Genomic DNA, 27,943 nt, shown 5'->3' with positions numbered 1-27,943 from the left:
TGTTTTATTCCTTTCTTATTTTAAAGCAGCTTGTCCCATATTAAATGTCAGACCCTCATGCAAACAGTCTCTCTTTCACTCACACACGCGCGATTATAGCACATTGCATCAGTAATTGGACAAAAATTGTCACAATGTCACAGGATTTGTCGTCTCTGGCACGACAGATTCGAACAGAAAGCAGACACGTTCACCTTCACCTCAGACTGCTTGTCTCTCGAGTCAAATAAAAGCAGTTTGTATAAAATTAGCTCATGTCATTTACACAGCCAGAGCCTTTCATGTGAAGCGCCGATGGATAAAATTAAACATAAATAAATAAATAAATAAATATCCCTCACATCCAGAACAGTTAGAGTAATTATGGCTTTAAAACGCACCGCAGAAACTCGGATTAGACCTAAAAAGAGTCATTATGCTTTAAACGAGTCCGTGCAGTAATTACGTACGTAACCTCAGGCACAGTGGCCATGTTCGAGGTTTAGTAGTGACATTTTAAAATGCAATTATCTCCATTTGCTTCTATCATGAGAGCTAGGATGACAGATAAAAACGTAGATTTTCTTTCTTTGCGTTTTGGTCTCAAGTCTAGCTGGCAAAGAAGCTTTTCGGGGGGGAAGGGAGCCCTCCTTATGCTGGGATCAGATTACACGGTACTTTTATCTTTCACAATGGTCTCGGTCAGATTAGGCAAATCATAGTGCCGTAAATTTTTGGTCAGGAGTCTGAGAACACGACAAATCCGACCCCAACCAACTACGTGTTGTTGGACAGGAGGGTCAGGAAACTGTCAATCATGGCTACAGAAGGAGCATCATGGAGCATGCTGTAGGACTCAAACTAGGCTGCGTGGCGTCCCAGGTGCCACATCACTGTTCTTCGATTATGTCACACTTAGGGATGTTAACCGATGACCGTTTGACCGGTGGTTGACCGAATCAACGTCAACCGGTTAATTTTTTTTGGGTTGTCGGTTAAAAAAAAAAAAAATCAATCGTTTTGAAGCTGCCGATTTTGGAGCGGAGAACCTGGAATTCTGTGTTGTAAACGCTTGGGGCATGCCATGCGGTGTAAGGACGACAAATCAGAAACACCCATTCAGTCATGTCCCGCCCTCTCGCCCCAGTTGAAGACAGCTGACAAATCAGAAACAGCCATTCAGTCATGTCCCGCCCCAGTTGAAGACAGCTGCCACGTGGCAAAAGAAAAAGTGTAGACACAGGCTTTTTAGCTTACAAATTACTATTGTTTGGTTTTTTTTTTTTAAATTATTATTAGAAGGCACATGGAGTTTAGTCCTGCCTTGGCCAGTGCATTCTGAAAGTATGTTTCGGTCTGTAGCCAACAATGCATGTTATTGCGGATCATATCTCTCCACACAAACTAAAGGCGCAGACGCCGACTTTTTCACGGCTGAATCGTGCAGATCCGATTTTTTTTTGGGGGGGGGGGGGGGGGGGGGGGGGTGTTGGAGTGTCTGAATAATTTCATCACTCCAACGCCCCCCCTAAAAAAACAAACAAACAAACAAAAAAATCGGATCTGCATGATTCAGCCGTGAAAAAGGCGGCATCCGCCAAAAAGCGCGCCGTTTGCATCCCTGTTTAAACTCATAGGTTAACCGACTTTAACCGGTTAATGAGGCTCAGTGGTCGGTCAAGATTTTTTTTAGTTTTCGCCATCCCTAGTCACACTACAAGCCACCTCCCTCATTCCTGAGGCTCATATTCGGGCCGGATGCTGGAAATTAGTCAGCCACGACAAAATCGGGCTGAATTCATGTAGTCTGATCTCAGGATTAGTGGAAACATTTCAAACTCTTGCGGTGTGTGCACGCATGTGTGTGTAATGAACACAATGTGATAGCTTATGTGCAGTTTAATTTCACTTTAAAGGAACAGTCCACCGTATTTCCATAATGAAATATGCTCTTATCTGAATTGAGACGAGCTGCTCCGTACCTATCCGAGCTTTGCGCGACCTCCCAGTTAGTCAGACGCAGTCCGACGCGCTGTCACTCCTGTTAGCAATGTAGCTAGGCTCAGCATGGCCAACGGTATTTTTTGGGGCTGTAGTTAGATGTGACCAAACTCTTCCGCGTTTTTCCTGTTTACATAGGTTTATATGACCAGTGATATGAAAAAAGTTCAGTTACACAAATTGAAACGTAGCGATTTTCTATGCTATGGAAAGTGCGCACTATAATGACAGGCGTACTAACACCTTCTGCGCGCTTCGACAGCGCATTGATACGGAGCTCAGATATCAATGCGCTGTCGAAGAGCGCAGAAGGTGTTAGTACGCCTGTCATTATAGTGCGCACTTTCCATAGCATAGAAAATCGCTACGTTTCAATTTGTGTAACTGAACTTTTTTCATATCACTGGTCATATAAACCTATGTAAACAGGAAAAACGCGGAAGAGTTTGGTCGCATCTAACTACAGCCCCAAAAAATACCGTTGGCCATGCTGAGCCTAGCTACATTGCTAACAGGAGTGACAGCGCGTCTGACTGCGTCTGACTAACTGGGAGGTCGCGCAAAGCTCGGATAGGTACGGAGCAGCTCGTCTCAATTCAGATAAGAGCATATTTCATTATGGAAATACGGTGGACTGTTCCTTTAAACCCAGAATATTTGCACAAGTGAAACTATAAGCAGAATCATCCTTCCACACACATGAATCCCTGTGTTGCTAATTTGTTCCGCCATCTTGTTTTTACACAATTTACATTATGCTTGAGATGTTTTACATAATTCCAGAACAATTTAATAAATCTGTTCTTTATGCACTTTTTAAATTTATTTTTTCCACATTTCCAACACTATAGAAATGCAATAAAGTAGTTCCGGTAAATTTACACTTGGCTGAAGGTTCTGTCGTCTCCATACGCCATCAGAGACACACGACTACCACAAATACATCCCTTTGAACAAGTAGTTCCATGTCCAAAAGGGCATGATTCTACAGGTTTACAGCTTCACTTATAAACTATAAAACACCTTTACCTGAAGAGTTTATGAAAAACGTATTTTGTTTATAATTTATAACGTTCATATAGCAGCCTATTTTTTATGCTTGAAATTCTATATTTCCTATTACGTCACGCAGATGCCGCGGATTAAATTGAACAAAAAACAAACAAACAAACAAACAAAAAAAAAAAAACCCCACGTATACAAATTATATATTATTGCATTGCCTGTTTGCACCGTGGGTCAGAGAGGACTGAAATTTCATCTGTGCTGTATGTCGAGCATGTATAGCATATTTGACAAAGTTGACTTGACTAGTCTTTATTTTTTGCATTTGTTATGCATCATTTATTTTTCTTCTGCAGCATCCATGAGAACAAGTAAACATGTACGCACAACAGACGCGACTGCGACATAAGTACACTGTGTAAATAATTTTAAATATATATTATATATATATATATATATATATATATATATATATATATATATATATATATATATACACACATACATACACACACACATTTAAAGCTAGAATATAACTTGATTTCTTTATTATAGTCGTAAAGTTTCTATGGAAATTTAAGGCATTTTCCAAAATCGTTCGCAGGTATTTTATTAGCTTATTCGCTAAGCTTGTGTATTGTTCTTATACCCCCCCACCCCTCCCCTCTCTCGCTCTCTCCTCCACCCCTTCACAAGGGAAATCATCCACTTGAACTAATATTTAACCCACGCATGCCCTTCGGCTCCTCTTTCTGAGGACACGATCGTCAAAATATGAATTCAGGTCTCTTGAGATCCTGTTTTAATCCACAGAACCTGCCCTGGAGAACTTTCCTGAGGTTTCAACACAAGATGTACACAGTGATGGTGAGATGATTTCCCTCAGGAGTAACAGAGAGACAGTAAGGCTGACCTGTGCCGCTTCATCCTCCAGCCGTCTCTTCTCATCCTCAGAGTCGATCAGTTTCTGTTTCGTGATGAGGAGCTCTTTGTTTAGAGCGTCGGCCTTCTCCTCCGCCTGAACCACACACAAACAGTTGTTGTTTTTTTAAACTGGTCACAACAGGGCACCAGAGAGAATTTTAAAAGTAGCTCAGTGAGAGCAGCTCACGTTGTCCAGGTCCTTTCTGAGTGAGATCTTACTGCTGACCAGCTCATGGGCGAGGTCATCGTTCTCCTGCTCCAGACGCATGTTGGCTTCCTGCAGACGCCGGTTCTCCCTCTGCGGATGAAAAAACAGACCGTGTGACTTGCTCGTCTTGTGACAGAGTGTTTTCATGTATACACATGTCTGTGTGTGTGTGTATGTGTGTGTGTGTGCGTGCGTGCGTGTGATCGTTAACCGTAGAAGTGAACAAAGCAACCTTTGACATGAGTGCTCGTTAAACCACACATCCTAACACACTAAACACAGTTACACCACAACACACACAGGTTAATCCTGAACTTCACTTCACTTGCTCCAGAGAACATCAGGAACAACACTGCAGCTGCATATTAGATTATAGACCATTAGATCTCTGCATCCCTGAGATTTAACTGCGATGTTTTCTATGTAAAGCACTTTCACTCAAAATTTTAAATTCAGATTAAAAAGTGTGATTAATCTGAGAATTATAACACATCCTACCTAGTGCACTATATGCACAATAGACCCTACCTAGTGCAAATACAGACTGCTCACTCTATATGCCGAATAGACCTTACCACGTGCTACCACCTCTATGCTCAGTAGACCCTACCTAGTGCACCATGTGCTCAATAGGCCCAATCTAGTGCAATATATGCCTAAAAGACCCAACTGGAGGACTGTATGTCCAACAGGCCCTAAAAAGTGATAATACAGAGTACATAAGTCTACTAGACACTACCTAGTGCACTATATGCCTAATAGACCCTTCCTAGTGCACTATGTATTCAACAGACTGGACTTTGTGGTAGTAACTAGAGCACTATATGACCAACAGATCCAACCGAGTGCACTATACGCCTAATTGACTCCGCCTTGTGTTGCTAAAGGGATAACCCAAGAATCTTTTAGGTGCTAGATAAACCTTTTTACTATGTTAAATTAAATTAGCTGTAAATTAAATGAAAAGACTTGCATTAGGTGACTAAAATTAAAGGAGAGATGAAAAGGTAAAAGTGGAACATGGGCTGTTTTCATTTTTAACACACAAATATTGAAATGTGTGTAAGGGTCAGGGCTCTGGGAGGAGTGGTGGCGCCCAGTCATCAGCAATCCCGCCATCTTTTTTTCTCCTGCCGTTCTGTCGTTCCACTTTTCCCCTGAGCCGGGAGGCGAGACTTCGCTTGGATTTCTGCTCGTTACTGACAGTGTGTATGCTAATGAGGGACAGCTCTGAGCCGTCACACGAAAGAGCTCACCTCACTCACTCTCTCTCTCACTCACATACACACACAGCTGTTACCTCATATCTCTCAATGGGGGCCTCTTGTTGCTCCTGTTGCTCTCGCATCGTGTGATACTCTTTCTCATACTTTTTCAGCTTCTTCTGACTGATCTGTCACACAGAGGTATTTTTATACTTGGTGAACGGTGTTAGAGTGACACGATGATGCAAAAAAGTTTAAACAGTGCATCAGACTGTGCTACAATCTGTCAAACTGAAATCTTATAAAGAACTCAGAACTCATCTGTTCACGTTTAATAACAATATACAGTATTCAGAGTTGCAGTGAGAATTTAATACTTAAATTGCACACATCAGTATTCAGACCTCATGTAACTACAAACTTGAGCATGATTCAGAAGTTGCATGAGAGTTAAGCATGAGGGGCGGAGTTTGGCTAAAATGGAGGCGCGTCTCAGTTATGCACCATTCTGATGTTGACCTTGAGCACTCCCCCCCCCCCCCCCCCTGCATGATATCAGCTTGAATTTGGAGTCTTAAGTCCAGAGCCACTGTAGGTCACAGAATTGCACATAAATCCACCTGGTTTGCGTAACTTTTTAATAACGCTCAAGTTCAGCATTAAATCTTAATTCAACTCTGAAAACAACCCTAAATGCCAAACACACCCTTATAGTTATGTAGAACCCTACAAAAGATATCAGAAAAGGTTCTGTGTCGAATCCTGATAGTAGCTAATGATACTACGGATAAGCAGGAGGAAATGGGGGTGTTTCTAAATTGGCATAATCATATATCCTGGCATTTTAAATAAGAGACAAAGTAGAGATGTTTCCCGAATTAAGAGTTTCTTGTGCATTAAAAAAAAAAACTCCACCAAACTCTCCTAAATGCTTTTTTGTGCCTCTGTAATGCGGCTGTTTTAATAAACCCCTAATCAGTCCATCAGGATGTAATTTCTGCACACTTGGCGCTCTGAGCTGTACTTATAATTCTTGTGACTCAGGCCGCAGCTTTTCTTGTTGACTGAAACCCAATTTAAAGACAAGCAGCTGCTGTGTTTTCAGCACAGTTCTAGCCAGAACATTCCAGATCACGGTGAACGCTGTAAATACTCCGGATGGTGTAAATTAGGCCTGTTTACAGAGAGCTGTGGTTTTCTGTCCTTTAAGACAGACTGAACACTGAGCTTCCACACAACCGCGTGTCCAGAACGCTCACCGGCATGTACACACACTGTACACTCCGGGAATGAGAGAGAGAGAGAGTTGCTGATGCAAAACTGATGGGTGGAGTGCATAGCTGCCAGGTGGGTTTTTTTTCCGTCAGGTTAGTGACAGGGGGCGGCACGGTGGTGTAGTGGTTAGCGCTGTCGCCTCACAGCAAGAAGGTCTGGGTTCGAGCCCCGTGGCCGGCGAGGGCCTTTCTGTGTGGAGTTTGCATGTTCTCCCCGTGTCCGCGTGGGTTTCCTCCGGGTGCTCCGGTTTCCCCCACAGTCCAAAGACATGCAGGTTAGGTTAACTGGTGACTCTAAATTGAGCGTAGGTGTGAATGTGAGTGTGAATGGTTGTCTGTGTCTATGTGTCAGCCCTGTGATGACCTGGCGACTTGTCCAGGGTGAACCCCGCCTTTCACCCGTAGTCAGCTGGGATAGGCTCCAGCTTGCCTGCGACCCTGTAGAACAGGATAAAGCGGCTACAGATAATGAGATGAGGTTAGTGACAGGTGTGGTGGTTCAATTTGTCTGAATTCATATATGTATAATTTCTTTAGTTTAAATTGTTACTCAAAAGGTGTTTAACATTTTATTTAATAGTTTAAATACAGTCATGTTTGCGCCTGTAATTTTTTTTCCTTTTCATCTGTACCTGCTCTCAACATGTCTCTCCCCCCCCCAAAAAAAAAAAAATCAACTGGTCAAATTTCCTCTAATATAAACAAACAAGATGAACTTTACATAGATGTGCTTCTTTCAATCTTTATCTGAAGTAATGATCAGATTGTTATCAGCAATCAAATTATTTTATGATTTAGTTTCCTATATTATAACGGCACATCCCCTAGTGTTTTAATCCCCTTTATAACAGCTATAAACTACAGAAAAGCCGAACCACAAGTGTTTTATGGCATCATTTCAACTTGATATCTTTTTTTTTTTGGTCTGACACACTTGCTTCTTGTTTTTGCAGCAAAACCCAAGATAATTTTTATTTTAGCACATTTGAAATTAAAATGTGGTGTTGTTTTTTTTAATGCAAACTGTAAATACATGGGCTTTTTCATTGTACAAACTGGGACTGCAGTAAAGTTATGTAAAGAAATGACTACTTATATTTACTGTATAAATGTATGAAAATGTTAGAGCTATGAGGTTCAGGACATTTGGAAACAGACATGATTATGGAGTTTAATGAGTTTAGAAGTGTCAGCTTTTATTGATCGTATGGGTGGATTTTATTACACAGATCTGGCAACCCTGTGTGGTGTTTTTAACAAGAGGCCATTCAGAAAGTGTTTAAATACAGGCAGTGCATTCAGAGGAGCGGCTTGAGAAAGCTTTAGGGTTTTTGTGTGTGTGTGTGTGTGTGTGTGTGTGTGTGTGAGAGAGAGAGAGAGAGAGAGAGAGAGAGAGAGAGAGAGAGAGAGAGAGAGAGACAGGGAGAAACAGTGCTTTGTGTTGGGGAGTGTGTGGGTGAACCTGAGGATCGGACCTGCTGCAGTGCAGACAGAACACTTCAGGTTGATACATGAGGAGATTCTACACTTAAACATTAGCAGCGTGTAGCCTCTGTTATGAATATGAGCCACATTAAGAGCATGTGCACATGTGCATCTGTGTGTGTCCTTGATCTTTCCTCGCCATTGTCCCAACACTCCTGTGACGTTAGCAGATGATTTTCACAGCCACCTGGCCTCCTGCTGCAGTCTCTGCACTGACAGAATGAGGCTGAGGGTGACAGCACTGTGCCCTCTACACCTCCCTTGCACTTATTTTCCTCTTCCTGTCTCCTGATTTCCACTCTTTAACAATCTCAAACACTTCTTAAAGAAACGGGGACATATTTATGTCCAAGAACTCTATCATTCATTCAACTACAATTTCCAGCTCTTCCTAGATGTTCCACAGACGTTCTCACACCAATTGAGAGATATAATCTCTGAGTGGTACTTCGTCCAGTGTAATATGCTCAATACTGATCTACCCAAGTACCCCTTACTGCAGAACTGATCTGGCTCCCCCTAGCTGGGGCAGAGTCCAGTTAGTGGAATGTGATAGTGTTGTGGTCAGGGATTAGGATTTAGGAGGAGCTCATCAAATCCAGCTCCACTTCCTGGACCAGTGACAACCTTGTAAGGTGCCCAAACCACCACAACTGGTTCCTCACAAATCTAAGGAGCAGAAGCTAAATCAGAGATTCTCCAAGATCACAAAGAGTAAACCAAGCAAGAACCACCCCCATGGAGGAACCTCACTTCTATTGCCTGTACTTGTGACCTTATTCTTTTGGTCACTACCCAACATCACCACACACTGACCGCTCAGTGCAGTATAGCATCACTCTGGCCTTGTGAGCTCAGCCTCCAAAGTAAAAAAAAAAAATAAATAAAAATAAATAAATAAATAATAGCATCAAAGAGAATTTCAGGGTGTCTTTTCAAATAAGTATATATGTATTTGGGTGCTTTTTAAAATTTTATTTAGAAATTTATTTTAAACTAAAGAAGAAACGAGTGCATATTTTTTTTTTTTTTTTTACACTGAGTTACTATTTAATCATATTAAATCAATGCTCTGCCTCATGCATAAGTAATGTTTATTTTCTTAAAGTACAGTTATACCATTTAAAAAAAAACAAAATGAAGAAACATCTTAAATGCTAGTAATTGAACTCTTGTAATTAAAACTGTTCAAAATTTTTCCTTCAGTGCGTTCTTACATGAAGAGAATAGTCATCTTTATGCTACATTTACCTTCAGTGATTTAATTATTTTTTTAAAACCCATCTCCGAGAGAGATGCAGCGGTGGGTGGGGTGGGGTGGGGTGGGGTAATTTTAATCAGAGATGATTATAACGTCAGTGATTTCACAAACACTCAGCCCAGGGTGAAATGTTACGTGACACTACAGTGCCCTCTGATGGCCATTAAGAACCACTGCACTGAAAATATGATTTTATTACAATTTCTGTGAAGTGCATTCTAAAAAAAATTAACAGATTTCAGACATTATAAAGTCTACAGGGCTTTTCCTGCAAGTCAAACTGGTTAATAACCTGATAAATTCCTCACTGTAAATTTAAACCAAATATATTCATCTACATGACCACGTTTGGTGTGAATTATTACCTTCATGCTGCACGCGAGCTCCATGAGCTTCTTGGCATTCTCTTCGGAGCGGTACCGTTTGGGCACGGGCACACGGAAGAACTTCAGCGCTCCCTCAAAGTCAGCCTGCAGGAGGTCATCCTTCGACGTCTGATGAGAAGACAGAGAGGAGACGGGTTACGGCCAGGGCATAGGGCTGAGCGAGAAGACTAGAACACCACGTGCATCACAATATTTAAGTTTGCACAAAACTATGAGTGTTGCTTTGAAAATCAACTCTGAAAAGTTTGTTTGATTAATTTCATACTGCTTTTATAGTACAAAAATAAAAGGAGAAAATTAATGTATAAAAGTGTGAAGATCTTACAAATTTTACAGATTCAAAAGAGCAGAAATCCTTAACATTCCATCAGGTTTGTCCTGAATTTATTTTTTTAAACAATAAAATATTAAATATATTTGACAATTTGTTACAGTGCTGGAATTGTTTCAAAAATCTTAGTTTTCTTTTTTTTCGCAATGGTGGCTTTTCTTTTTTCTTATATTTTCTTATCGCACTGGTGGGATCTTTTATCTTTAATTTTTGTTATAGTGGTAGAATTTTTAAATGTTTCAATTTAATTACAGCGTAAGATTTTTTTAACACACTCAGTATGGGTGAGATTTAAATTTTTTTTGTTACAGTAAGGGAATTTTTAAATCGTTTGAATTTTGTTACACTGCTGAAATTTTCATTTTGCTGAAATTTTTAAAAGATGTTAAAAACATTTGTTGAACTTCTAAAATTCCCTACAAATGAGCGTTCCCCCCCCCCACACACACTTCAATTTCTAAAATTGTGTTACAGTACTTGCTTCCCCCCGCCCCGCCCACAGTACTGGTCAGACTACATTCTTTAATTGTTTTAATTTTGTTACAGCATTAGAAGTTTTTGCTCAGTTTTAAAAAATATTTTATCACAGTACTAATGGGATTAAATTTTGTTTTTAATTTTGGAATTTTTTTTTTTTTTTTTAAACACAATCAGTTTTGGTGGAATTTATTTATTTATTTTTTTGCTAGTCTTGGAATTTTTATTTTACATTTTGTTTCACAATGCTGGTGGGATTCATTTTTACAGTGATGTTGGAATGTTTAAAATAGTTTAATTTTGGACATTTAAAAATTTTGTTGATGGTATTTGATGGGAGTTTTATTACAGACGTTAATTTTTTAAAAATTACATACATTATCATAATTATTGAGCAAAAAAAAAAAGTTCTCCATGAGGATAATTCAAGAAGGGGGGAAAAACATCTTTAATAAACCATCATAACATTAAAGGAAATGCTTAAATAACAAATCTTAATACATAAATAGTTTGAATGTGCTTATAAATCATTTAAAAAACAGTGTTTAAACACTTAAAAGCTACAAAAGAGCATAAAACGTTAAATTCAAAAGTGTGTGTGTGTGTGTTTTACCTTCAGTAAAGCCAGAGCTACATTAAATATGACACTGATTCCCTAACAGAAAAGAAAAGAATGATTCAGACAAAAACTCCACGTTGAATAACTGATTAGTGACAATGATTTCTGAGTGAAATGCTGAACGCAGCGTCGCACCTCACAGAGCAGCAGGTCAATGATGTGAAACACCATGTACAGAGGAAACTTAGCTGTAAAGAGCGTGAGGAACCACTGGGAGGCGTACATGTGCGCTTCCAAACCTATAGCAAAGAAGTGCGAGTACAAATCTGGAATGTATTCCTGCAGGTAGAGAGAGAGAGAGAGAGAAATTTTAGACTGAATATTTATAATGATCACACTGCTCTGGGCTTCACAAAAAGAAAATGCTAAAATCTTGGGTGTTAAATATAGGGCTCTGTGTGTGTGTGTGTTGCTTGCACAGCTGATCAAGAGCGTTTGTCGTCAGAAATGTACTTTTTCTATGCTGCACTCCCCCCCACCCCACTCAGCTGAAGTACTGATAATACCTTGTTAAAAGAAAAATTATAAAATAAAAAAAACCAAAAAAAAACCCGTGCATCGTTTCAAAATGTGAAATTCAGCTTAAATAAATAAAATCAAAATAAATTAGAAGTTGAATAACAGCCATTGTTTCTGTAGCCTATATAGAATAATCAATAAATGATAAGTCTCTGACATTGGTGAGATTTTTTTAAAAACTTTGTTAGTGGTGGAAACTTTCTAAATAATAAAAATATGACCATGGTAAATATTTATGAATCTTTTCTTTATTTCATTGCATTGCTAGAATTATTGTTTTATGTTAGTGATGACTTTTCTTAATTTTTAAAATGAAGATTCAAGCTTTACCTCTAACCGTCTCACTGGAGACTCCTTCCATAAATGTTAAACAGACTTCTCCTTATTTTATGAAAAGTTCAGATTATCAACGATTTCTGAGTCCCTATGAATGAGCTGTTACCATAGAAACGATAATGCATTAGAATGGCCACGTTGCTATAAACACACACACCTGCATGAGTCTCTCCAGCTGAAAGAACTTGCAGTGTAGGTCTTCAAAGTTCTGTTTGAAGAGTTCCCTGAGACCGTAGTCAAACATGATCTTCACCAGTACGCTAAACGCCTGTTCCTCCGGCATCTGGACACACACACACACTTCAAACAGTTATTTTCTCCATCACTAAGATGTTCAGCAATTGAGGTGAAGACATGCAGCTGGATAACATCTTGAACTAATGCCCCTGGCTTTTGTGCGCATGTGTGTGTGTGTTTTGAAGTGATTCAGCTGTGTAAAACACTCCTCCTTGATGATCAATCAATAAATCAGCATTTCCCAGAATTCCCTACCACTAGAACTGAGCATGTGACTCACATGGAGCAGCAGGACGGCAGCCAGGAAGGACTGACCCTGACAGTAGCCGATCTCCTCATCGTACACCGAATATGCCTTGGGGGGGAGGGGAGACGTGTTATAAACAGTGCGTTAAGGGCTACAAAATTCACAAGTTAGAATCATGTCATGGATGATGATATACAGTACATGGCTATGTCTACTTGTCCAGCAGTGTAATGTTGTCACGACAGATTGCATCACATGCTACATTTTTAATTGTATCTTCATCAGCATCCATTTCATATTATACCGTTTAGGATTGCTGCTCATGGTTACATCTCGAAAGCTATTATCTCACTTGGTTATCTCATAGCCATCATGACAATTACTCATTTATCACTAACTGTAAAAGAAAACACTTACTGTATATTTAAAATGCAATCCATAAACTTTTCCTTTCTTTATCCTTTTTTCACTTAAAGCTTAGCCTAATCCTTTATTTCTGTTGCTGCCATAGCGACACTTAAACATGGTTAGATGGTACAAGCGTCAACTACTTCCAAATACATTATTTCACGTGTAAAGTTGATTTAGACACTGATTAGCCAATCAGAAATGGGTATGTTCTATTACCCGTTAAAGTTTGACAGAGCACAACACAAAAGAGAATATTTAGGATGTAATGTAAACATGCAACACATATCACCATAAAACTATAAATTGCTGTGGCAACTTACAACATCTTCGGGGTGTGTGTGTGTGTGTGTGTGTGTGTGTGTGTGGTGTCGTCTCTGATGTTCCACGTAGACCAAATTGAGTCAGTCAGTGTATCAGTGTAGGAACTAAGGGGTGTTTATAGCTACCAGATTAGCTACTATCTTGTTAAAGTGATGACACACTCATCTCAGTCAAGGACAATAATTGTTCCAAGATCATGTACTCAAAATGACTGACCTACAACCGCCACCTTCCAACTTTAGGCCACGCCCCCTAACTGAGTCTGACACTCAAGAACAACGTGATTCATCTAAGATTTTGTCCTATGACTTTTTTTTTTTAAATATCTGTGACTTTGAACTTTTGTTCTCTAAAGATAACTACAAAATGAAATGGAGAAAATGTGCCACACTGAAAAGCAATGCCTTCACTGCACCACTCTTGGGTCACGTTATCTTTTGTGGGACTGTTTTATAAGAATTAAATGCTGTCTTTTGGGGGTTTTTTTTGTCAGAAGTGAAATTAATTCCCTCATTTCACCATCATCAGTGCGCTGCATTCGTGCTACACTGAAATGCAATCAACATTCAAATCAGTGCTGTGTTCAGAGGCAGGGTTTTTTCTAGAAAAATTTAGTATGAGGGCGCTCACCATAGCGAGGGGGAGATGGTGCCGGTTGTCCCCGCCATGCAAAGCCTTTGAAAAATGCTCCAATGGGACATTCTGAGGCTATCTGAGAGGGAAATTGTAACAAATTGTCTGTCAACACTGAAAAAGAAAGAAGTAATCTTCTTCTGCCCCGGACAGTCTTTGGCTTTCTTCCGTTTCGTGCCGCGGGATGACATCTTTAAATGCCCAAGTGTCAACAAAAACAACTCGCGAACTACTTCTGTCAAAAGCTTCCGCGCCGGTGGGTGAAAGGTCATTCAGTCTCGAGAAATCTCGCTCTACAAGTCAGCTCGCCTTGTATGTAACCCATGTCAAATCTCGCGAGAGCAGCCGCGACAAGTAAACAACTAAACCACATGGCGCCTCAGTCTGGAAAACGCCAATTCGGATTGTTTTTGCACCGTCTGGTGGTGTATCTACTATGATTGGAATATTTTTGGAGCAATTATAACGTATTTGATGATCAGACACATTGTCACGTAGTGTTGCTGGGATGTTTTCACGGAGTCGGTAAGGGGGCGCACGCCGAGAGTAAGAGGGCGCAGCGCCCCTGTTCCCCCGTTTAGACGAAAGCCTGAGAGGGTGTGCGTGAGCGATCAGAGATGCAGAGAAGCACTTGAAAAGTGCAGGGAGGCGTCTCTGTTCGTACAAAGGAACGCATTTTGATGGAGCGGCTCGCCTCACTGCTGAAAATTTACATCATGAAGATTTTCAGAATTATGACAAATTATACTCAAGTTAGATACAGGTTTTCGTTACCTGTTAGGAAATAAGAACAAACTTTAAAAGAACAAAAAGTTTGACGTCATTTTTGGCTAAAACTAACTATTGCTTTAAAAAAAAAAAGTGCATCTCTGGTCGAGTTAAAAACAGTGTAAATTTTTTAACACAGCCTGGCAAAGCGCAGCCATATTAAACCTGGTGAACTCTTAATTGAGCCGTCTTGAGGTCCCCTGGGTGCTCAGAGCGTACAGTGAGCGAGCTGAATTATTACGAGGTCAATAAAGAAAAAAAATCCATGTAGCTCTGAGTGATGGCGGTAAACACCACAGAGGAGGGGTGGTGAATTATTAAGAGGCGCCTTAAGACGCAAATCAAATATTCGGTCCTGCGTCTTCCATCCGTCACCGCCGTCACAATAAACCTAGTGACCTTACAACAGACGGGAAGGAAAAAAAATAGAAAGAAAAAGTAATTGTTTAACAAACACGGATGCAGGAAAGTGTGTCAGGTCATCCGTTTGAACTTTGTCTGGGACGTTAAGGCTGCATCGAGTGTAAATCAGTTTCCCTGGTGGTAAAGTCCAAGTGCTCAGCGGCCACACCCTCGTCAACACCCTCAGAGCGATTATGACCACTCACATCTAAACTAACAGCCAAGAGCCCAAACTGATGCTGCTATGGCAACAGTAACGTTCAGACCAGAGCTATTTCATTCTCTACACACGTGCACTAACTACACAGCAGCTTCTACGCCCTATCTACTGCACTGTATAACCGACTGCAAGTCACTTAGGGTTGAACCTGCAGTTTGGTTTGCTAGCTGTTCAGATTTTGTCACATGAACATAGCTCGTGTATTACTGGGAGCATGCCTGTGACTTTTTCATCCATTTATAGTTACGTTTAAATGTCGTGGGACATCTGCGCAGCTTGATTCCTGACACTGGAGACGCCTTCCATAAATGCAAAATAAAATGTCTTTGTACATTAAGGCCCTGTCCACACGGCAACGGATTCAGGTGAATCCGATAAAATTTTTTACCGTTTCGGCCTGGCGTCCACACGGCACCGGCGTTTTGGGTGCCCCAAAACGATATTTTTTGAGAACGGTTTCCAGAGTGGAAAAATCTGGCAACGGCGCCGTTGCGAAGTCGTCTGGATGAGTAGAACGGATTTGTTTACAATGACGTCACAACCACATGACTAGAACAAGCAGCACTCACTCATTCACGCCGGGTAGAAGAAGGGGTTTATGCGCATGCGTCCTACTTCTTCTATTGTTCTAGTGTCTCCGATGGGACCGTCTTACAGCGCACGTAGAGGTGTGGCATGTGTATTGCATCGTTTTCAGCAAGCGTTGCGTTGCCATATGTACCTGACATTTTACTGATCCGTTGCCCATGTGGACGCGATATTTTTTTTACCCGCTAAAAAAAAAAAAAAAAAATGTTGTTGCCGTTGTCGTGTGGATGTAGCCTAAGAAAACTTCAAGATATGAACGAGTCTCTGAAGAATGTTACTATAGAAACGATAATGTATTAAATAAACTTGGAGAAAATTAATCAACACTTCCTGACCAATCAGAATCAAGAATTCAGAATCACTGTGGTCTGAAGTAACTAATGCAGAAAAGAATGTTAGCTCAGTGAATCTTGATGTAAAGTTTGTCCGTGCATATGTATGTGCGTGCGTGCACATCTCACCTTACAGATCTTGTACAGCGAGTCCTGACCGTCACCTCCAGTGTCCTTAAAGTAGTCGTGTGCTGGAAATGTGCGATTAATATCTCGAGTGATGGCACTGTCCTGAGGAGATTCCTGTACACACACACACACACACACACACACAAATATTACTCCAAGCAACTCAAACAAACAAACCCACAATTTCCTCCAGAGCTCTAAGCACATCTGGACTGAGACTCGCATCTGTGAGAAACGCAGAGGAACTCCCTGACAGCATCATGACCCTGCTGCAAAATGTGTCTTGTCCATGCTGGATAAACATGTTTGAGTGTCAGGGCTCAAGAGCCATGAGGTGTAAGAGTATTAGAGAACTAAGAGAGTGTGTGTGTGTGTGTGTGTGTGTGTGTGTGTGCACGCGCTAATCCCTAAAGACCCTCTCCAGACTGTACACAGTCATGCTGCTCAGCTGAAGAAACAGATGTAGTCAGTCTAAACAAAGTCTTTTTTTAGCACATACGACAGCTGTTTGGTGAAATGAGTGGACCCCACTTAAAAAAAAAAAAAAAAAAAAAAATCACTGAAAAAATGCCTTCTTTTCTGATCCCTTTTTTCTTTTTCTGTTGGTGCTACATCACTTCTTCATAAATCACTCACAAACTTAGACACTTTAGTGTGAACACTGAACTGCCAAAAAATAAATAAATGAATAAAACAAACTTTTCAGGCTACGGTTATTCAAGATCCAAGGGAAAAAAACATTAAAAAGGTTATTTTGACATAAAAAGCTAATTTTATGTGAAGTTTAAGGCAAACTGAAGTTAACCGAGGAAATTATTGTCCATAAAGATGAAACAAAATTTATTTGCTTGTTTTGGGTTCAGATTGTGAAGGAAGCTTTGGTGTGTGTGTGTCTTGTGAGCTGGAGCACATCTGCACTGATGCACATGTTTGTATTTGATTCTCTCCCACACACGCACTTAAATTTTGTCATTCCAGGATTCCTTAAATGAAGCCATCCTGCGAATAGTTTTTAAAAAAAAAATTGTCTGCAAAAATGCAAAATTTATCGACTCAAAACATTCGTTCGTTTATCTTCAGTATGTCAGGTTTGAGGTGGAGCCAGGAATACCAGGAGCAAGATGGGAATTCTTCCTGGACAGAAAATATATAAAGTGGGTGTGGCTTAAAACCAGCCAGAAAGCAAATTATATGAACATTCAAAAATTGGGGCGGCACAGTGGTGTAGTGGTTAGCGCTGTTGCCTCACAGCAAGAAGGTCCTGGGTTCGAGCCCCGTGGCCGGCGAGGGCCTTTCTGTGCGGAGTTTGCATGTTCTCCCCGTGTCCGCGTGGGTTTCCTCCGGGTGCTCCGGTTTCCCCCACAGTCCAAAGACATGCAGGTTAGGTTAACTGGTGACTCTAAATTGAGCGTAGGTGTGAATGTGAGTGTGAATGGTTGTCTGTGTCTATGTGTCAGCCCTGTGATGACCTGGCGACTTGTCCAGGGTGTACCCCGCCTTTCGCCCGTAGTCAGCTGGGATAGGCTCCAGCTTGCCTGCCACCCTGTAGAACAGGATAAAGCGGCTACAGATAATGAGATGAGATTCGAAAATTGGACAGACAAGTAATTGGAGAATATTTATTTATTTCTCATTAAGAAAGGGGACATAAACGTTTGAGTCTGTATAGTTTTTTCTACCTGCTTTTAATGATCAGAGATATTGTGTGTTTAACGCCTCTGTGTTTGAAGGGGTTTCCTGGTTATGTGGGGAAAAGCAAAATGGAGGTCACATTAACTTTTTCAGCTGTGCATGTGACCTGAAGAACTGAGAAACCGAGGGATGAAGGGAAGGAGTGAGTGAAGGGGGGAGGGGGATTTCTTGGCTTGGCCCACTTACAGTCAATTAGGTTGTGTTTGGAAAAGGTGTGTGTGTGTGTGTGTGTGTGTGTGTGTGTGTGTGTGTGTGTGTGTGTGTGTGAGAGAGAGAGTGAGAGAGAGTCAGTCAACTCAAGAGGAACCTCACATCCAAGAATTACTGTACATTCGTAAAAAGACAGAGGGAAAGATGGAGGACTCCAACTATCTCTGTCTGTGCGCGTGTGTGTGTGTGTGTGTGTGTCTGTCTGTCTGTCTCTCTCTCTCTCTCTGGTTCATTCCATGCAATTTCCTCCCAGGTAATCTGTTAGACTCGGCGCTCAGCCTCCAGCGCCTCACATTCACCTAAAAACATAAATTAAATTCCATAAATGGCCAGATTCATAACACCTACAGTCACATGACCACTAACGCTCCTTAGGAATATGAATCACGGAGCCAATCCGGCTTCGGTTCGCACCGAGTGTGTATAAAGTCTAGGACACAACCTTCAGTGAGGTTCAACACGAAATATTTATAGACATCAAAGGAAACTGGAAGAAAAAAGGGGTGTTGCCATTTGATCACATGACTTACCCTCTTCACCAAACACTTTTCAAATAACAAACCTTGCGATTGTTAATCCCACCACGCAGCAACGCAATCCACTTTGACACGTGTGCATGCACGTTTACTGGGAATTTCCAGGAAAGCACTGTGTGAATGGAAACGGATACGTTAATGAGAAGGAAGACATCTTGATGGCTAACAATCCTATGCCTCAACCGAGCCCTTTGGAGGAGTCTGATTTACACGACAAAGTGACGGAACGAGGAAACGTTTCAAGTCAATAATGGAGAACGTGTCGTTCTTTCATTAATGAAAATTGCAATCGTTGGCAAATTTATGGTGTAAGAATAATAAAACACCATGTTGTACTGTTCGAGGAAACTAATCAGCTTCAGAGTGGGAACAGTATCTCCGCTTCATCACATCACCCTGTCGTTAATTTACTTGAACAGAAGTGATTTTCTTGCTGATGTTTAATTAGAACTTGGGATCTTAAAGTGCATATCACGGGTAAATTCAGGCGCAAGATCAATGTAATTCTCCTAGTTTATATTAAACTTTAGTCAAATATCCATCACATTTTGTGCAATTTTTTTTTACCTTGTGCAATACCAGAAAAATTCAGTTGAAATCAAGCCATTTGAGGCGAACTGGTCTGCGCAGGACGCCTCCCTCTGAATCCTACGTCAGCGCTGGTTGGTTTATGAGAAAACGACCTGGTGGTTTTCTGCAAGTTTCTTCAACGTTATCACGTAATTATTAAAATGGTTAACAGATGCATCATAGGAGGGTGTGGCAACATTACATTCTTCATCCAAAGGTGAAGTAACATTGCGCTCAGGTGACAATTCCATATTTCAATGCAAAATCGCTCGCTGCTAAACTTGGTCTGCACAGGCTGTGCACTGAAACCGTGCACGCTCGCGCAGCCTGCTGGCGCTTCCGCAGGTGACGTCACGAATCTGGCTCCAGACTCCCTTGGGATTTTTCCAGACACATTTTATTTTATTTTTTTCTGCTGTAGACAGATGGCCTTGTGCAAAATTACCCTTCTGGATGAGTGTGTAAAGGGACATACTTTCATGTTTAAAAAATAAAAGCGAATTTGGACCAGGATATGCACTTTAAACCTCAGTGTTACATAAATATAAAAAATTCTGAAAGAGTAAACTAATTCTGACAGCTTTAATACACACACGCGCGATGCTGAAGTCGAGTACACTCTCCCACCTCTCTAACTGTCAGAGTGATTTAAGAGTGCCTCAGCAAGGTGACTCTCACACCACCAGCTCTGTCCCTAAATCACCCCAAACCTCCACTTGCTCCCTTAAAAGCAAGTGCACTTGGATGTCGCCATATTCATTCAGAAGACGTACACAGCTTGGAAAGTGCACGTAAACATCTGCCATCTTTTAACCCTGACTTCACAGAATCATCACTTATATAGTATTCATAAAAGGGCTTTTTTTGCTCACTACATAGGGGATTAAATAAGTGTGCTGTCATATTTATGTTAGCGACGAGATGTGCAGCTTAATTTTATGCAAATGAGCACAGCAAAGCAATGTAGCGATGACCAATACTGAGAACTACTCCAAGTGTAAACGTCATTCTGACACCCTTACTCGTACTACAGCACCTCCGTTTCTGGTCAGAGACACGACTGCACTCAAAACCATGTGTTTAATCTGCTACTGTCAAACACATTAGGTACCTCGTTACCTCAGCTGCCATTTTGAGTGCGTTTGTAATTTCATCAGACACGTCTATCAAATCCAAGGAAGAACAGTAGCAACATAATAAATACTGACAATTCGAGATTTTCTGCATGTAACAATATATCATGCAATGATAAATCACGATACAAATTAATAAAAAAAAAATCATCAGGCTGTACAATCACTAAGTTTTCCTAACAGTAATTGCATTGTTCAGACAGCAGAGTCTGACTCCGTAATAACGTACAGTAGCAGAAATACAGGTGACTTCACTGTAGGTGAAAGTAACACCACTCTAATTCTTAAAGACACACAAAACAGATGCAAAATGTGAAAGAGCTGTTGTGTGACTGTACAAATAGATTTAACAAGAATTCGGAGCTCTCTTTTTACAGACTCCTGAGAGATGAAAAGAAGCAAATGGAGGGAGAACAAATGTTTTTAGAAGTTTGTTTAAAAAAGGCTTTAGTTATCAACTTTTCATTTTGAATAAAAAGTAGTGCTGTCAAAGTTAACGCGATAATAACGCGTTAGTGCGATTTCAATTTAACGCGATTAAAAAAAAAAATAGTGCCGTTAACGCAAATTCTAATTTGGCCCTGCGAGTCACCCGTAGTTCCTGCTGAGGCTTGTCGCATGCTGCGTTTAACTGTACCAACAGGTTTACCGTCCAAACGAGATCACATGGGATTACCTTTCACAGGTGAGACTGGAAAAATACTTTTCAATACTTTTCCTTCAGTCTTCAGTTTCCCAGCTCATCTCCACCGGGTAGGTGTAGAGTTATAAGCAGTGAGCATTAGATAATACAGTGCCACACTATGATGAACGTTTTTGAACGTATGATGAATGTTTTTATTTTTGTTATCTGTTTTTTTCTTCTTTTATGGCAAATACTTCTCTTCAAAAGAAACTAATGAAGAGTAAAATAAAAATTTTTTTATTTTCACAGTGATATGAAAAATAAAGTGCATATCACTGTGAAAATAAAAAATTTTTTTATTTTACTCATTAGTTTCTTTTGAAGAGAAGTATTTGCCATAAAAGAAGAAAAAAAAACAGATAAAAATAAAAACATTCATCATGTTACATTTATTTGTTACATTTGTAACGGTTGGAGTAAAATATAATGACCTCACTAAAAAGTAATATTTTAGTGAGGTCATTATATTTTACTCCAACCGTTACAAATGTGGGTAAATAATTATTGCTGGTTATTAAGAAAATGAAACCAGTGTTTTGTTTTGTTAATTTAATAAAAGGAATATTTAAGCTAATAAAGAATAGGAAAGTAAATGTTGCTGTTTTGGGGTAATACGTTTTTTTCTTAATTTCATTTTCCCACCAAAAGTAATCATGAACTCATTTTTGGAAATTTCAGTTTCAGTGAGTGAATTTGATCTTGTTTTTTACTTACATTTCGTTTCGGATGGTTTTGAGTGCAGTCGTGTCTCTTTGACCAGAAACGGAGGCCCTGTAGTACGAGTAAGATTGTTTTCAGGAGGACATTGATTTAATTTTCATCTCCAGCTTGTGTATTCCTGAATGCTTGATCAATACCATGATATAGTGAAACCGTGATATTTATAATACCGTGAAAATTTCAAACCATATAGGACTAAACCCGAGACTCCGACTCTATCTGAGCTTTAAAGTCGCCTACAGCAAGGAACACCTCATAAATACAGATGGATGGACCTTCACACAGACACGAGTCAGCATCAGTGGAGATGGGAGTCTCTGCCTTGGTGTCTTCAGCCTGCTGCCTCAGTGCTGATGTTTTATTCATCTCCTTCAAACAAGTCTTGTCTCTTAAAAGCAGGGACACATTTCTAAAATCATGTTGCCATGTCTGCATTTATACCTCCTTTGTCATTATTCATGATTATTTTTTTTAGACACTAAACTTCAGCGTCTGTTGCATGTGCACAAACATGCAGGACACGTTACAGATGAACTCATTCCCCTCACTTAGACTGCTCCGACGGACTCCGGTTTTACTGAACATAGCCCCGTTTTTCAAAGATTAATTATCCGCGCTCTCCATTATTGATGGTGTGTTTATGTGGAAGAGAAGAGATCTTAAATAATGCATTTGCAGCCTGCAGCGCTCGGCTGACTCGCTCAGCAGCACTTTACATGCTTGCTTCAGTGGCCGCACGTGCCTTGACACCTCCGAAACACATATTAATGCAAAAAAAGCTGAGGATATGATAGAGCAAGGATCACTGGGAAAACACTCTCTCTCTCTCTCTCTCTCTCTCTCTCTCTCTCTCCTGCTTACAGTATAATGAGCATCAAGACGGCGAGGCTTCAGGCAGCTGAGCTCCTGACCATATGAGCATTAATCTCACATTATGAGAAACCCTGCTATCTTTTACAACCACATAACATAATCCTGTTAATGTGCTCAGGAAATGCAGGCTTGACAGGAAAGAGACGAGGACCGCAGGATCAGAGAGGACTTGAAATCCGAAAACGATTAATTGGATTTGAATTTTAATTTAATAATTCTGAAGTTACAGAACTGATGAACGCTGACTGTTTGCTCTGATATAAATCATGTAACAATACCAAGTTCCAGTGCACTACAACCTAAATGGCGAACAAAGTGGTAGGTAATGTAATGTAATAACACTATGAGCTAGATCGCCAAGTTCATTAATTCAGTCTAAAGGAAACTAATTACTACAGTTCTGCATTCAAATTACTTTAAAAGTAGTAAGTTAAGTCACTTTTGAAGTCCGCACATTTGAGCTGATCGTCTTTTATGAGCAATCAGATTAGCATGCTAACTGCGACGAGTGATGTGTATTTTAACTCTAACTGTAGAGTCAGTGTTCTAGTGAACATGTCCATGCGTTGACTGATTTAACACACAACTCCTTTAACGTCAAGAGGTGCTTCTGGTGTTTACTGTTCGTGCTGTGAGCGGCCATTTTGATTTGATGTCACTTGCTGAACTCGAGTGTAAGGAGGCCAATTCCCAAATAGGAATTCCAAGGTGAGAGGGTGTTTTCTTTGGGTTTTTCCGAGTCAGATGAATGTTAATGATGTTAAATGTTTTGGATATTTATCCAATACCTTTTAGAAGAAGTGATAAGAATTTGTCAAAGTAAATTTGCCTGATACACAGTCTCTCCTTTAAAAGAGAAAAAAAAAAACCTATTAAAAACAATTAAGCATCAAATTAAATGTACTTAAGTACAGTAACAGTCATTTCCGACTACGTATCACAGGTCGTCATTTTAACGAACTGGCACCAGAAAAACCCTTTTACAAAAGGGTTCATAAAGCTTCAGGTTTTTTTTCCCCCCTTAATGATGTTTACAAAATGTGTAAATGATCTTTACAAATCGTGTAAAGCCCGAAACACACTAATCATGTGCTTTAACCATTTTCTTTACTACACCTACACGAAGGCATACTGTAGTCTGATATTTTATATTTAAGCAAACATTTAAATATAAAAAATATAATACAGGCTTACAATGTGGCATGAAGGGCCTGATGGATAAATCAGTGTGCCATTATCAACTGATTGCTGATAAATCGGTGCCAGCGCTTATAACCGCAATAAATGACGATTTTAAAAAAAAAAAAAAAGCCCAAGAGACAGAACATGGATCCTTTAACCCTTTAACCATGTTATGAGTGTAGCCTTTGTGTAGTTTGTCCAACAGAGGGCACACTGCAACTCCACTGTTGGCAACACGCGTGTTTGGAATGTCACAAATCACAATCATTTGAGTAGCAACAGCATGTTTAACAGATGAAGGCATACAGCTATTCAAAAAAAAAAAAAAAAAAAGGCAGTTTTAGTTGCACACAAATTAATAGCATAGATGGACAAACTGCATGTTTTCAGTTCCTATATAAATAAATGAAGTATTCTAAAGTAGGTACTCCCTAGTTACATTAACATTTTTCTAATTACACCTTGAAGGCACAAAAAGAATAAAAAATGTACATATTTCCAGATGTATAAAGTCCTAATTAAAGTAAAGTAATTCTGTTGTGTATGTCATTAAAAAACAAAAAACAAACAAAAAACCCTCCCTGTGTACATTAATGTCTGTTTGAATACCTTTGTATTATTCACAATAGTTTAATACATTTCTATTTGAATGAAGAAATATTTGCCCCCCCTCCCCATAGAGTGGATATAATTTATCGAAAAAAAAAAAAAAAATCACAAAACTCTGTCATCAGTATCAGTGCAAAAAATCCCTTCCCGTTCAGGTTCTAGTGGTGTTTAACAAATCTATTTCCTCTTCATTTTTTTTCAAAATAACACAGGATGAAACTATTCTGATCCTGATATGATTATTGTTTTAGCAGTTATCGTGCAGCTCTACTCCTCTAGAGTTTACCTCAGTGTGATTTGATAGTTTGATAAAGTAAAGTACGGAATCTGTAAAAAATAAACACTGCCACAGCGCTGTTACGACCTCATTAGCAAAAAGTCCGGCCTTTACAAACAAAGTCAGCTGTCTATTTTTAGAGACCCAGCCTGAGGATTAAATGGAGCTAAGCGATGAGAATCTCACTCACCCTCCCAAAACATTTTTAACACAACGTCTACGGCAGAAGGCCGAACGCGAAGGCAACTAGAATGCCAAACAGAATGCCAGGAAGAAACGAACAAACAAAGAATTAATGGAAGGAGCCAAACAGCAGGATACTACTTCTTCTATTATTAGCTTCTCTCAAGGGTTCCCAGGAACACCCCTCCTTCATCCCCCCCAACATGACAGGACTTTTATATAAATAAATAAATAAGACAGAAAAAAAGATCACCACAAAGCAAACTTGAGACAGCCATACTGAGTTCATGCCTATATAAACCAAACTAATGGTGTTTCTGTATATGAATGTAATGTGAAAAGGGAGAAGGAAGAAATAAACGTGTGTGTGGGGTGCTGTTCATGGAAATTAAATCAACAACATGGAGTTTGTTACCACCCTGAAGAAAACCACATTATACCAATGAGTGTTTCATTCCTCGTGTGACTTTCCAATGATTATAATTTTGATCAACGAAAGAACACGTCATACTTATCATCTGCTAATAGTTACAATTAATGTTGTCAAATGTCATTTCCTGATCTACCTCCGGGGGGAACGGCACAGCTCATCACATTAGCTAAGGAAACTGCAAAACATGGCATCGTGATCAGAATGAACGTGGAGGCTAACAAAGAACAGCAAGCTTTATTACACAAACGGATGGATAGGAGAATAGACTAAGAGAATGAGGGAAATAAAAGCAGAAATGGACAAGACAGACAAGCAGAGAAAAAAAAAGACCAATAAATACAAAGGATGAGTAAATTAACTAATAGATGAACAGATAAATAAGAGACAAATAGACAGACGGATGAAGATAGATGAATAAATTAATTACTAGATGGATAGATGAATAAACAGATGGATGACAAAATAAATGGAGGAACAGCTAGATTGAGCAAATTAATAATAGATGGATGGATGAATAAATGAACAAAAATACATGGATAAACAGGAGAACAGTTACATACAGTGGTGCTTGAAAGTTTACGAACCCTTTAGAATTTTCTATATTTCTGCATAAATATGACCTAAAACATCATCAGATTTTCACACAAGTCCTAAAAGTAGATAAAGAGAACCCAGTTAAACAAATGAGACAAAAATATACTTGGTCATTTATTTATTGAGGAAAATGATCCAATATTACATATCTGTGAGTGGCAAAAGTATGTGACCCTTTGCTTTCAGTATCTGGTGTGACCCCCTTGTGCAGCAATAACTGCAACTAAACGTTTGCGGTAACTGTTGATCAGTCCTGCACACCGGCTTGGAGGAATTTTGGGAGGAATTAAATAAGTAAACATGCAACAAACAAATGAATGAACAGATACATAAATGATAAATAAGCAAAACAGATGGATAAACGGATGGATGGATGGATGGAGACCAGGCGCATGTTCTGAATTTCATTTTCCACCAGGAATTTTTATTTCACTACGTGATCGTATTAAAAAGTATAAATGCGTTTGCTTTACTGTAGTATTGAACAAGTAGTGAAGTTTGAGTAAGACAGAGTAAAACTAGCTGGTGTGGTGTGTTCGGTGTGTTAATGTGGGTGTGTCTGACAGAGGGAGGCGTCCGTGGGAAACGCTGCACTTTTTTCGTCCCGATTGCTCTTCCTGAACGACAACAATGGGCAAAAATGGCCTTCTGTTTTTCTTTGGCTGAGCTGATTATGAAACCTGGGACTGGTCTGATGAAAGTTCTGGAAAAGGGGGAGAGAGGGGGAGAGGAAAAAAAAGAAAAGAAAATGGACAGGGGTAAAAAAGAAGAGAAGAGCAGAGAGATAGGGAAGGGAGGAGAAAAAGAGGATAGAAAAGAGAGCAAAGAAGGAAGGAGCGAGTGAGGTGAGAGAGAGATGGGGAGAGAAACTGAGGGAAATTGAGGACAGAGACAGGCGAGAGAGGAGATCTGGTGTTCCCTCAACAACTAAAGCATCCACTATGTCTGTGAAAGAGAGAGGGAAAGAGAGGCTTCTTCCTCTTTTCTGTAATCTATCAGTGTTTGGAGGAGAGCTGGAGGAGATGTCGTACAGTTAATGGGGTGAGAATATTCCGGTACGCCAGCGAGCCCGAGCACCTTTTTACACTCAGCACTTCACCGCCATTATGAACTCGATGACATTGCAGATCAGAAGAAGAGTTAAATAATGATGCTGCGTCACGCCTAATATGCATTAAACACCAACATATACACATCCACACCTGTCAGGATCACATTTATTTCCTCAGTGCAGATATACCAGAGTATAAATATCAACAATTATTTATGATAAAACATACATACATACATATTCCAAAAAAACAAAAAAAAAACCAGTAGAGCAGCTAACACATCGACTACACACCGTATGTGTTTTAATGGCTCTTTTTTTTGGGGGGAGGGGCTACAATCAGAATACACTTTTTTTGGGGGGGGGGGGGGGGGGGGGGGTTTGTCACAAAAAACTTCCCTTGACTGATCAGATGTTAACTCCAAATTTAACTTCAGAAACATACACAAGCGAACCGAATACGCACTACAAATCAGATCTAAAACTAAAGAAAGTGTTGTTTTTTTTTTTTACTGCAGGGGAAATGCACACAGTTCCAGTCCAAGCCTTAGTGAGGTCCCATGTCCTAATACGGCACGGCAGCATGGGAGAGCGAGAGCCTCCCTGGAGACGACAAGCCCTTGACTTTGATTGCGAGAACAGAGCGGTTTTCCCACAGGAAAAAAAAAAATCTTTGGCATCGGAGAAAGAACAAAAAACAAAAAAGGAACAAGAACGCTGGCATCAAAACATTTTTTAAAACGTGACATCAACACAGAAACCTTTCGCTTAAACTTCCCCAACGCCGAGATCTCGACTTGGGACTCTCTGAAAAACTGTCGCCTCGTCCATTAAGAAAAAGTTCCAAGAATTGACGTGAAACAGAAACTAGATTAGAGAGATGTTTTTAATTTATTT

General features: G+C 39.9%; 1 protein-coding gene across 6 annotated transcripts in view; it reads right to left on the bottom strand.

The window, feature by feature from the left end:
• LOC132873390 (rab GTPase-activating protein 1) overlaps positions 1-27,943 on the bottom strand; it is a 121,571-nt gene that overhangs the window by 10,503 nt on the left and 83,125 nt on the right. For all 6 annotated transcript variants that reach the window (XM_060908900.1, XM_060908901.1, XM_060908904.1 and 3 more), the window contains 9 exons: positions 16,299-16,412; positions 12,528-12,602; positions 12,168-12,293; positions 11,291-11,434; positions 11,150-11,191; positions 9,708-9,836; positions 5,418-5,510; positions 4,097-4,207; positions 3,899-4,003 (listed from right to left, as the gene is read on the bottom strand). In XM_060908900.1, the coding sequence (XP_060764883.1) occupies positions 3,899-4,003; positions 4,097-4,207; positions 5,418-5,510; positions 9,708-9,836; positions 11,150-11,191; positions 11,291-11,434; positions 12,168-12,293; positions 12,528-12,602; positions 16,299-16,412 (939 nt within the window). The remainder of the gene's footprint in view (positions 1-3,898; positions 4,004-4,096; positions 4,208-5,417; positions 5,511-9,707; positions 9,837-11,149; positions 11,192-11,290; positions 11,435-12,167; positions 12,294-12,527; positions 12,603-16,298; positions 16,413-27,943) is intronic.

Source organism: Neoarius graeffei, chromosome 25, assembly GCF_027579695.1.
Source record: "Neoarius graeffei isolate fNeoGra1 chromosome 25, fNeoGra1.pri, whole genome shotgun sequence".
Taxonomy (NCBI): domain Eukaryota; kingdom Metazoa; phylum Chordata; class Actinopteri; order Siluriformes; family Ariidae; genus Neoarius; species Neoarius graeffei.
This window is presented reverse-complemented; position numbering and strand designations above follow the sequence as displayed.